General features: G+C 43.6%; 1 protein-coding gene across 1 annotated transcript in view; it reads left to right on the forward strand.

The window, feature by feature from the left end:
• Positions 1 to 5743: 5743 nt before the first annotated feature.
• Positions 5744 to 12297, forward strand: part of GALNT7 (polypeptide N-acetylgalactosaminyltransferase 7) — a 235924-nt gene continuing 229370 nt past the window's right edge. Inside the window, exon 1 of the mRNA XM_007950342.2 lies at positions 5744 to 5869. Coding sequence (XP_007948533.1) covers positions 5744 to 5869 — 126 coding nt within the window. The remainder of the gene's footprint in view (positions 5870 to 12297) is intronic.

Below are 12297 nucleotides of genomic sequence, written 5' to 3' on the forward strand. Positions count from 1 at the left end.
GTGCCTTAGCCACTATGCTACCAGAGCTCCCCAAGAACACATTTAGAAACTCAGAAATTCAGCTTGGCTGCAGTGTAGAGGTGGGGAGAACGTACTATACTGTTAAACTGCAGCCAAGAACAGGCAAAAATCCTTTTGGTGGGTTCCCTTTAGGAGAGTGCCATGGGGAAGAATTTTAAAAACTAACAAATCTTTAGGCCCTGACCTTTTGCATCCTGTCTGAGAACATTTATTTATATTCCAGATCTAGAAGGCTAGTACATTTTGACAAGGATTATGTATATAGTGGGAACAGTTCTGAAGCCAGAAGAGTTACCTTGAATCTCAACCTGGGAACAACAGTAATACCAACCTCAGATCGTGTATAGATTAGATGAAATAGCAAATGTGAAGTATCCTGCACACAGGAAGTGCTCAAAACAAACAGACAGACAAAAAACCCTACAATTCTCTTACCTTCTGCTTACCTTGCTTCTGAGCTCCCTACTGGCCTCCTAGCTAAAGGCACCATGTCACCACATACCACAAGCAATATTTTAGACCGGCAGCGGGGAAATCCTTCTTTTGAACATCCCTTAAGCCCATCCCACTCAGCTCTAGTCTCTGCCCTTTTCCTTAGTGAACATTACCCTGGTCTCAGCTTAACAATCCATCATACAATAGTACCTGTGTTGTTGTTGTTGTTATGTGCTGTCGAGTCGGCCCTGACTCATAGCAACCCCTCCTTGGGTTGCTGAGGCAGTATCACTATGGAAGTGGATTGCCCAACCTTCCCTCTGAGGAGTAGCATTCATAAGTCAAGAATTGCACCTATATATATAATGGGAGACTTGTTCTATCACATGATTCGTACTTTATATTTGCATACGTACTTGACCTCTATTATTCCTCTTGATAATATTGTGAGGTATTTTTAGGTTAAATTATTTACCCTCACCTGAGCCCTGAATGCAGATCCTCAATTTCTAACCAGTGTGCTATCTAACCAGAAAGCAGAAAGCCTACCTCCCAGCAAACATTATTAAGGGCATATATTTTAGCTTCCTTTACATCTTGTTAAGGAGCTCTGGTGGTGTAGTGCCTAAGGCATTTGACTGCTAACCAGGAGGTTGGTGGTTCAAATCCACCAGCCACTCTGCAGAAGGAAGACTGGGCAATCTACTTCCGTAAAGATTTACTGCCTAAGAAACCCACTGGGGGTCACTATGAGTCAGAATCAACTCGATGGCAGTGAGTTTGGTTTGGGTTTGGCTTAAGCCTTGTTAGAAGGAGAACTGGTAGTGCAATGGTTAAGAGCTTAACTGTTAACTATAAGGTTGACGATTAAGAATACTAGAAAGATGTTTACTTATGTTCTATTGACTATGCTAAAGCATTCAATTGTGTGGCTCATAACAAATTATGGATAACATTGAGAAGAATGGGAATTCCAGAACACTTGACTGTACTCATGAGGAACTTGTACATAGACCAGGAGACTGTCATTTGAACAGTACAAGGGGATACTGCATGGTTTAAAGTCAAGAAGGGAGTGTGTCAGGGTTATATCCTTTCACCATACTTACTCAATTTGTATGCTGAGCAAATAATCCGAGAAGATGGATTATATGAAGAAGAATATGGCATCATGATTGGAGGAAGACTTATATGCAGATGACACAACTTTGCTTACTGAAAATGAGGATGATTCAAAGCACTTACTGATGAAGATTGAAGACTCCAGTCTGTAGTATGGATTATACCTCAATATAAAGAAAACAAAAATCTTCACAACTAGTCCAAGAGAGAGCTTCACGATGAATGGAGAAAATATTGAAGTTGTCAAAGACTTCGTATTACTTGGTTCTACAATCAACACCAATGGAAGCAGCAGTCAAGACATCAGACGACGTTCTGCATTGGGTAAATCTGCTGCCAAAGATCTCTTTCAAGTGCTGAAGAGCAAAGATGTCTCCTTGATGTTTAAGACGCATCTAACCCAAGCCATGGTATTTTCAATCACCTCTTATACATATGAGAGCTGGACAATGAATAAGGAAGACCGAAGAAGAGTTGATGCTTTTGACTTGTGGTGTTGGGGAAGAATGCTAAGAGTACCGTGGACTGCTAAAAGGACTAACGAATTTGTCCTGGAAGAAGTGCAGCCGAATGTTCCTTGGAAGTGAGAATGGCCAGACTTCGCCACACCTACTTTGGTCATGTTGTCAGAAGAGACCATTCCCTGGAGAAGGATATCATACTTAAGAAAGTGGAGGGTCAACCAGAAAAGGGAAGGCCCTCAACGAGATGGATTAACACAGTGGCTGCAACAATGGGCTCAGGTATAGCAAGGATTGTGAAGCTGGCATAGGACTGGGCAGTGTTTTGTTCTGCTGTGCATAGGGGGTTACTATGAGTCAGAGACGACTCCACGGCACCTAACAATAACAAAAGTGGCTCTATGGGAGAAAGACCTGGCAATCTGTTGCAGTAAATAAAGAAACAGCCTGGGAAACCCTGTGTGGCAGTTCTACTCCATTACATTGGGTTGTTATGGGTCAGAATAGACAACACCTAACAAGAAACATTGTTAAAATTCAGAGAAACATGGCCTTTTAGAACTATATGCTTCATTCATCAATTTCTAACTCTATGTCCTTTAATGTGTTTATGAAGTTCTCTATGTGCAAAACTGGACTTCACAATGCAGTGCCTAAGCACTCAGCTGCTAAGTGAAAAGACAGCAGTTCAATTCCACCATCAGAGAAAGATGTGGCAGTCTGCTTCTATAGATTAAATCTTTGGAAACCCTTTGGGCACTTCTACTGTCTTGTAAGGTATGAATCAGAATCAGATCGATAGCAACAGAGCCTTTTTGGTATGTTTTTATGTGCAAAACTAAAGGGGGTCAAGGGGTAACATCTTAAATTTCTGCCAAAGAACTATTCCAATCTCTCCTGACTCGTGGTACCTTCACATGTGTCATAAAACTGCATTTCATAGAGTTTTCAATGGAGCTCTGGTAGCATAGTGCCTAAGGCACTTGACTGCTAAGCAGAAGGCTGGCGGTTCAAACCCACCAGCTACTCCTTGGAAGGAAGGTTGGGCAATCTACTTCCGTAGTGATACTGCCTCGGAAACCCAAGGAGGGGTAGCTATGAGTTGAGTCCGACTCAACGGCACATAACAACAACAACATAATCATACAAAGGAGTCCCTGGATGGTTTCAAACAGTTACATACTCAACTAGTAGCCAAAAGTTTCTTGGTTCGAAACCACTCAGAAATGCTTCAGATGACAGACCTAGTGGTCTGCTTCCGAAAGGTTACGGCCTTGAAAACCCTATGGAACAGTTCTACTCTGCACACATGGGTCACAATGAGTAGAAATCAACTTGGTGGTAACTAAGGACAACAACAATCCTATGTAAGTAGATTGCCTTGTTTTTCTTCTGTGGTGTTGCTGGGTGGATTCGAACTGCCAACCTTTCTGCTAGTAGTTGAGGGAAACTTTAGTGATAGCACCACTTTCAATTTGCATTCCTGCCCAATTATGCTCATCATAGTAAAAATAAAGCTATTTTCTTAATAACGTGAAGCTGTCTCCTTTGTCTGTGAAAAACAAGAGTGAAAATAAAGGTTTAATTACTCCTGGAAGACTTCATTTTCTTTCAGTGTTTTTTACAAGGTGGTACACAGATTATCCAGATCAGAATCACTTGGGTATAAATAGCAGATTTCAAGGTCTCAACATTTACTTGAGTCTTTATCCAGGATTGTCAATGAAATGTTTCAGGGCCTTTTCACCAAAAAATGGTCTTGAGCTAATCGTCCCTTATCTTATGAAGCAACTGATTTTTAACTTAAGTGGTTAATAAAAATTCTGAGTAAGATAATGACTTGTGTTCAACACTTGAAATCCCTCCTCAAGGTTCTCTGTATATTGAGCTTTATACCGTGTACAATTGTTCAACCAGCCAAGAACACACATACCAAAAAAATCAAACTCAATGCCATGGAGTTGGATCCAACTTATAGTGACCCCTCCTGGGGTTTCCGAGGCAGTATCACTATGGAAGTAGATTGCCCAATCTTCCTTCCAAGGAATGACTGGTGGGTTTGAACCTTCTGGTTAGCAATTAAGTGACTTAGGCACTATGGTACCAGAGCTCCCAAGAATACACATAAGTCGTCATCAATTCTACACGTCCCTCTCTCATCCATGATATGACTTTAAATTTTGTAGAAATTATAAACTTTGGCATCTACAGATTTCCCTGATACACCAGGCATTGTAAACAAACAATGAACAAATGTAGTTAATTTTGTACATTTTTTTTTTTTACCTATCTTGATGCTTCAAATTCCCTATTTCATTCTAAAATTTTAAATATCTATGTTTTAATCGTTTTAAAGTACTTGTAGATGTACGTCTGGTGGTCTTTCAGTATTAGGGAAAAAATATAACTTCCACCATCCTAAAATGTTTAACTTAAATTAGGCAGTTTTTGGGTATGGTGCACTGATAATTGCATATCACTTCCTGCTATAATAAAGTGATTGTCATCTTTCTTGAAGAATAAAGGATGGGGCATTTTGCTAAACATTTGCCAGTATCTTTCCTTGTATAATTTTGATCTCACAGGCAGAAAACATTTTTGAAAAACAGAATTAAAGGAATCTTCATCCAAGAACAAAATTCAGATCTGAGGGAGGCAGAGTACTATTTAAAAAACGCCAAATATCCTAGATCCTCCCAATAGAAACCCACTAGTCCATGAATAGTGTTAATATTCCATTTATTAGCATAGTAGAAGAGGTTAAGACTGGCTTTCTTCTAATTAGCTCCAGAGAAAGTGATATACTGGTTTTCCACCTTAGCTTCTTCAGTCCAGTAATATTTGCATATCTCACCTGGGCCTTTCAGTTACAAATCCACCTCCTTAAGGAGCCGTGCGAAAAAGCAAGAACAATCAATAATAAAAAATCCTCCTGGCTATAAATCAGCCACGTGGAGCTGCTGCTGCTGCAGCTGCTGCTGCTGCTGCTGCTGTTGCCACTGCTGCTGCGGCAGCAGTTGCTTAGACTTCCTGGTTTGCTTCCTGCAAGCTTCAACGCGGGGGGCTCACTGGTTGTGAGGAAGGGAGTGCAGCCAGGAGCGAGTCCAACTCCGCCGGAGGGAGCGGCGGGCCAGGGGAGTCTGGAGGTCATAGGCGGTTAAGGACAGAGCTATAGTCCATATTACAATAAAAGTTTGGCAATCTGGCAGCTTTAAGGAGCTGAGCTGTGGGGCAAAGGCTAAGGACCAGACCAGGGAAAAGTGTAAGTTAGTTTATAAGGTAACAGTGAACACCACTGAGAGGGGGTTCGTGAGGACGGTGGTGAAACGAACAGGGGGGACTGCGGATCTGGAAAGAGAGCAGACTGGAGAGAAAGGAAGCTTGGCAGAGAGAGGCGCCCGGGTCGGTCGGCGCTCTGCGGAGGCCGCGTAGGGGAGGGGGCCGCGCGGCGGAGCGCGGTCCAAGCCTGCGGGCCGCAGGGAGGGGGCGGAGGGTAGAGCCCGGGGGAAGGTAGAGCCGAGGGGAGTTCCGGATCTGGAACTGCAAAGGGCAGGCAGCGGAGAGGGCGGCAGCCAAGGCGGTAGGGGTGGGGGAAGGAGGAGGAGGAGGAGGAGAAGAAGAGCCGGAGGAGGGAAAAGGAGGGAGGAGAGAGCTGTGGCGGCGGCGGCTGCGCCGGGGTGTGTGTCTCTCGCCGCCGGAGGAAGATGAGGCTGAAGATTGGGTTCATCTTACGCAGTTTGCTTGTGGTGGCAAGCTTCCTGGGGCTAGTGGTCCTGTGGTCTTCCCTCTCCCCTCGGCCGGACGACCCGAGCCCACTGAGCAGGATGAGGGTGAGTGACCCGCCCGACCCCCTCCGGCAGCGGGGACCTGCAACTTGTTTTGTTTGCGCGCGTGTGTGGCGGGAGTGGGGGGCGGCGAGGTCGGGGCGCAGCGTAGGCGCCGCAGCTCCGCAGGTGGTGCTGGCGCAGCGCGGGCCGATCGGGGGCGCCGAACCCCGCGCACCCCTTCCCTTCTCGCCACTGCCGGCCCGCCCCCTCGCCGCCCTTTCCTCCCGCGCTTCCCAGCCCCGGGCGCGGCTGCCGACACCTGCGCTGCGGCGGCTTGGCCAGCCGCGCTTCGCGCCCTGACTGCCCGGCAGAGCGAAAGAAAAGCCAGGTCGCGGGGACCGCGGCGGCTTAGCGCCCGCCTCCTTTGCGCCGGGACTGCCGCGGCTGCGGCCGGGAGACGCGGAGTTAGTCCAGGCTGCGGCCTGTGGCGCGTGCAGGCCTGAAGGAGACGAGATGCAGCGGGTCCGGTGGACCAGGCCCCTCAGTCCAGTCTTCCCTCCCGTCACCGCTGGCCCGGGGGTGCTGGCAGCCTGGGGCTCGCCCAGCCCCGCCCGCTGGGGAGTGGGAAGGCGACGGCGCCCCGCCTCCGGCTCTTACGAAGAGCACCGCCTCCCCCTCAACTCTAGAGACTATGGGACTGGGTGGGATGTGAAGCTGAGGCCTCACCCTGGACGGCCCTTCCTCTTGCTTCCCTGGACGAGGGGAGGGGCGATTGGTCCGAGAGGGCGCCCCCTCCCTGCTTGTTTCCTCTCAACCGCCTCCCTGCACTGGGGAAACCCTTTCTCCGACGGGGGGGAGGGGGAGCGATACACCTGGGCCCTAGACCTCGGGCTCGGGGCCGAGCTGATCCGGGGTCTCGGAGCCTATTCCTCTTCCCCGGCTGCGGCAGGGCCGCTCGGGCCGGAAAACTAACTTGAGCCGGCCCCCCGCTTCCCCGCTCTGGCTGCCTGCACGCTCAGCGCCTGGGCGCCACGGCGCGGAGCTCCTGGTGACTCCGCCGGGACACATTTGTCTGCCGCCCACAGCGCGAGGGTTAGCTTTGACATTCGTGCTTTTGAGGGTTTAGTCAGACGCCTCTGAACCTTAGTTACCGCGAGCTGCGCGGGCAAAGGGCCGAGGCTACTGCAGCTAAGCTGCTCCCGCAGGTTGGCTGCACGACCTCCGCGACTTAGCCGCCCGGGACTGGCCTCTCCCTGCAGCCCAACTCCCTTTCCCACCTGCGAGCCTGGGGTGCCCCCTAAGTAGTTGTCTGTGGGGGAGGAAAGGGTGTGAAGAATTCAGGGCCATTGACAGGCAGTGGGGATGAGTCGCGCTCTGTAGTAAAGTGACTTCTGCAAAGATTATCTGCATTGGATCTTTGTAATCTCCTTTTGAAACTTTCCTTCCGGAAAGTTAGCATCAGGCAGTTGGGTGAGAACGCTTGTGGTGTCGTCCTTATGAATCAGGATCCTTATGAGGAGATCCCTTGATCAGTTCTTGCCTATATCCTGAACTTAGACTGACACTCAACTTTTTGTTACTTGAAATCTTCACTGCAGTGGAATCCATTTATAATATTTCCTGTGAATGGAACATGAAGTCATGCAAGTTAATGATAAAAAGTACCAAATTTTCCCTTTCAAACTTTTGTTTGCTTCTGACCTTTCTTGGAGTAATAGCGACCCATTTATGATTTTTCTTTCATAATGATTTATTGATGAGGGATAACTATATTGCAATTGAGAATATCTGTTTAAAGTCATCAAATGGCCTTTATATTGAGCCATTAATGTTAGAACTCATTTTCTGGATGAGACATTGAGGAAAAACTGATAAAACTAACCAAGTTCAGAGTGTCCTTCAGTTCAGATGGAGAGTGGGAGAGTCTTTGAGGAAGTGGTGGCACATAGCCCCAATGCCCAACTCTTCTGAAATACCATTTAGGACTCTTGATATATAGCAAGTACTGAGCCATAGTACCCATTTAATACCTTAAAGGTGTTATCTTGATTTTTGATCCGTCTTGATGAAATTTTGTCATTTGCTCCATTGTAATTTCTATCATTAACAAAGACAGAAGCTAGCTTTTTAGGACTTTGAAACATAATTAACAAGAATGCCTATGAAACACTGGAGCTAAACCCTTTTATTAACTTTCCAGACAAATAGTAATCTAAGCAATTTAAGGTACAGCACTGGATAAGAACACAGTGATAAGAACATAAATAAGGGATTATTGCTGCTCTTTAATAAGAATTAGCATACGTGTCTACAGTGTAGTATTGGACGAACATCTCCTTTGTGGCAAGTTCTGATCAAGGTACTCTGATTTTGACCCCTGAATTTCCCTTTCCTTTTGGGGTTCTTATACTTTGATATGACTGCTTCTCTTTTATTGCTAATCCACACATGGGCGTTTTTAAGATCTTTTTGGCCTTAGTTTCCTAGGGCTGCCATAACAAACTACCACAAAATGAGTGATTTTAAAGAACAAATTTATTTTCTCCCAGTTCTGGAGACTAAAAGTCTTCAGCAAACTTGTACTCCTGGATATATCCTGTGCCATTTATTGTCTTGTACTATCTATATTCTGTACACTTATTTTGTTACAACTTGTTCTATCTTTGAGACTATTTGTTAGCTTTATACTTGATCAGCCCTGGAGGGTAGTATTGCAAAGTGCATTACCCAAAATCAAGACAAAAGAAATACATTTTTTTTATCCCTCCCATGTCTGAGTCTCTTGCCCTTTCTCTGAGGTAAATGATGTGAAAAGTGATCTTAATTGTTCCAACCATACTCTTAGTTGTGTGATTTTTTTTTCATTGATTGATTTATTTGACAAATGTTTTCCAGAGCCTGCCATCTGCCAGTCATGATGCTAGTTGCTAGGGGAACACTCCTCACCTCTTGCCTCATGGATCTTGCAGTCTAGTAAGAAAAATAAACTTGAATCAAAACTCTACAAATACATAAATAAAAATCTTGCTATATACTCTGAAGGGAAATGTGAGGATCAAGGAAATGAAGGAGCTGGATCATAAAGTCTTACCTGGGGAAATGACTTTTGAATTGAAATCTGAAGACTTGAAGAAGTATAGTTGTTGATCTGGAGGGAAGCATTTCTGAGAGGCAACAGCATGTGCAAAGGGCCAGGGCAGGAAGTAGCATAGTGAATGGAGGAAATGGAAGACCAGGGTAATTAGAGCATGGAGAATGAGGGGAAAGGTGGATGCGAGGCAGCAAAAGAAAGTATGGGTATTGCAGACCATGTTAAGAGTTAGGTCTTAAGAGCAATGGGAGGCCATTGAAGAATTTTAAATAGGGGAGAAATGTGTTTTGAAAAGATCACTCTGGTTGCAGAAAGTTCAAATTGGTCTAGAGCAACAGCAGATGATAGGAGTCCTTTCAGAGGTTATTATAATAGTTTAGGTGAGACAAGATACTGCTTAGATGTCTCCAAGCAATGGAGATAGAGAAAATTAAACCAGTTCAAAAGCTATTAAAGATGCAAAGGCATCAGTTTAGTGATTGGATGTGGGAGTGAAGGAGAAGGTGACAGGAGGCCTAGGATAATCATTTATTTGTTACATCATTGAAAGTTCTGAAGACAAAATTGACATGTCCTTACGTTGTACTTTATAGTTATGGAAAAACTTATTTTTTAGTCTTTGTCTGCTACATTATTTTAAAGTTAGTATTTACTAAAAACCATCTGTTTGGCACTTGTAAAGTGCAGCAAGTTCCCCTAATTGAGTATTTTCCAGATTGACATCACTTATACCAGGTTTTAGCCCTAAATGAGTGAGTAAGGTTGAATCATAGCCCTCTAAAAATAAAGGTCTGTAATGGAAATGTTGACAGATCTTTAGCTTCAGTTGGTCTAGTCTAACAAATTCAATACTGGTAAGAAGCTCCTTGTAAACTGATGCTTCGCTGCATGTGCAAATGCTTCTTTAGTCAAGCCAGTAATGCCACTTAGGTTCAGGACATCCCTAGGCAGAGAAGTTTTATGTCACAAGTAAGCCAGTATAAGACAGTTTTGAAAGGAATATCACTTAAATGAAGTTGAGTGACTATGAATTGGTTATTGTGTAGCAATCAAGTTGAGCCTTTCCAAAACCATTTTATCTCAGTGATGATTGCTTGTAACATGAAAACTTCTGCCCTTCACCATGCAATTTTATTTCAAATGGAAGCTACATTTGTCCTATGAGAGGTAGAGCTATTCCTTAGTAGCAAAAATATAGTGTCTCAAGAGGTTACTATTCTCTCAGTTCCCTAGACATCATGCCATGGAATTGGTTTTGGTTTTATTTTGCTGTTTCCTTTTCTCCCTATCCCTACCCTCACCAACAATTAAAAAAAAAAAAAAAAAAAATCCACATTACCAAGTCTTAAGACATCTGGGATTTAAAAACCTGAAATTGATGGAAAGTTTTGTGCGCATGTGCATTTTTCTTAAAGAGTAATAAGTTTTCTGGTTTCTTAAAGTGCTTGTAAACCAAAGAAGGCTGGGAACTCCTGATGAGTGCGTGAGCCCTTTGGGGGCAGGATTCATGTTTCCTGCTCATCGAATATCTCCCCTCACTTCCACAGTACTGACCTTACAGAAGGCACATACTGCATTTATGTCAAATAAAGTGAATTGTTGTACATTCATTTTTGTCCCCTCGCCTCAGGTGTGGGCACATTGAATTGTTTGGTGAATACCTAAGAATTGTTGTAGCCATGGATTCTGTGGAGGGTCTAAGTCAGGCCTCAATCCTCTTACCATCCCCCATATTAGAGAATACCTGAGTAAAAGGCCCTGCTCTCAAGGGTTCACATCCTTATTGAAGTAGAAAATGCAACATCAACATGACCTAGGTTCCCTCTTCCTTATTCAACAGAAATACAAAGAAATAACTTGAGAACTGTCACAGGATATGCACTGTTAATAGCCAAATTAGTAGATGGAGAAAATTTATAATAGCCATTTGTGGAGTGCACAATTATTAATAACTAGAGTGGAAATTAATTCAGTGAGCCAAAGATGAATGTTGCTAACATTTAGGTGACATCTAAATAGATGTCTGTGTGGCTAAGTATATATACATATTATGGACATACCAAGCATATTTTTAATGACTGCAGGGTATTCCCTTGTGTGGATATGCCATAATTTATTTAACCAGTCAGCTCTCTGTGGACATGTAGAGAGCCTTATTTTTGACAGTGAAAAATTTTAAACAACTATGAATATTCTTTAGTATACATCTTTGTGCACTTGGCCGGTCTTCTCCTTACTATAATTCCTAGAAATGGGACTGTATATTTCACATTAATACATGTTACCAAACACCTCCCAAGTTGAATGGTTTATATGGCTAAACTTTTATTCCTCCCCTTCCCTGTGTTAGAGAAGGCAGTTAATAATGGGTTTCCTTTATTTCTTAGGAACTGTCCATGTTACCTAAGAAGCTCTAGAATATGTTTAGATTTCAATTTCAATTCCATTACCAATGGCATCTCTATGTTTCACTAACCTCTTATTCATCAAAATGCAAAATTGAAGTAGAAAGTTTTAATATAACAAAAGTGTTCCTCAAGTCTTGACCTAGTAACTACATAGTAAGGGCTGTCATAAACATTAGCAATTTGCTCTTGATGTATAGAGACAGTCCTTTTTTAAAAAAAAAAAAAACAACAGCTCCACCCCCAGACATCTATTCACTGAGATCTGAGTGCTTTCTCCTTGAAAGGCAATGGGTCTAGGCTCTGGAGATGTAAAGATGAAAAGGACACAGACTCTGATCCCTTCTCATAAGTGAGAAAAGCTGTGTAAACATAGAACAGTCATAAAAAAAAAAAAAAAAAAAGGTTTTTCCAGACCTGTAGGAGTTGGGTATTATGAAGGAAGAGAGAATAGCATGGCAATTGGCTTCACCTGAGTGTCAGTGTGTTTTGGCAGGTAGTTGTTGTTGTTATATGCCGTCAAGTCTGCCCGACTCATAGTGAGCCCTCCTTTGGTAGGTAGAGGTGGTGGAAAATATATTCTAGACCAAAGAAATATGGTGGGACCTGAAAGAAGTAGGGTTTTCCTGGTGAAAAGTTGTGGAATTTAAATAGAAAGCAAGTCTGGGTCACATGTTGAAGGGGATTAAACAGCAGGCTAAGGAACTGGGTTGGAGTTTTATTAAATTAGTAGGAGGGAGAGCTTTTTAGAGGCTCTTAATGTGGAGTTGAGGGAGAGATGATACTCATCAACTCTCGATTCATTTAACAAATACTTAAAATGTTTATGGAGTGTCTAAGTGCCATCCATTGCTCCATTGCCATCTATTGCTCCTTCAATGCATCCATTAGAGATACTCTAAAAAAAAAAAAAAAACTCACTGCCATCTAGTAGATTCTGACTCATAGCAACCCCCTTTGGGTTTCCAAGGTGGTAAATCTTTACGCAAGTAGAT

The sequence above is a fragment of the Orycteropus afer genome, unplaced genomic scaffold, assembly GCF_000298275.1.
Source record: "Orycteropus afer afer isolate SDZICR_OR568_19922 unplaced genomic scaffold, OryAfe1.0 scaffold00268, whole genome shotgun sequence".
In the NCBI taxonomy this organism is placed as follows: Eukaryota; Metazoa; Chordata; class Mammalia; order Tubulidentata; family Orycteropodidae; genus Orycteropus; species Orycteropus afer.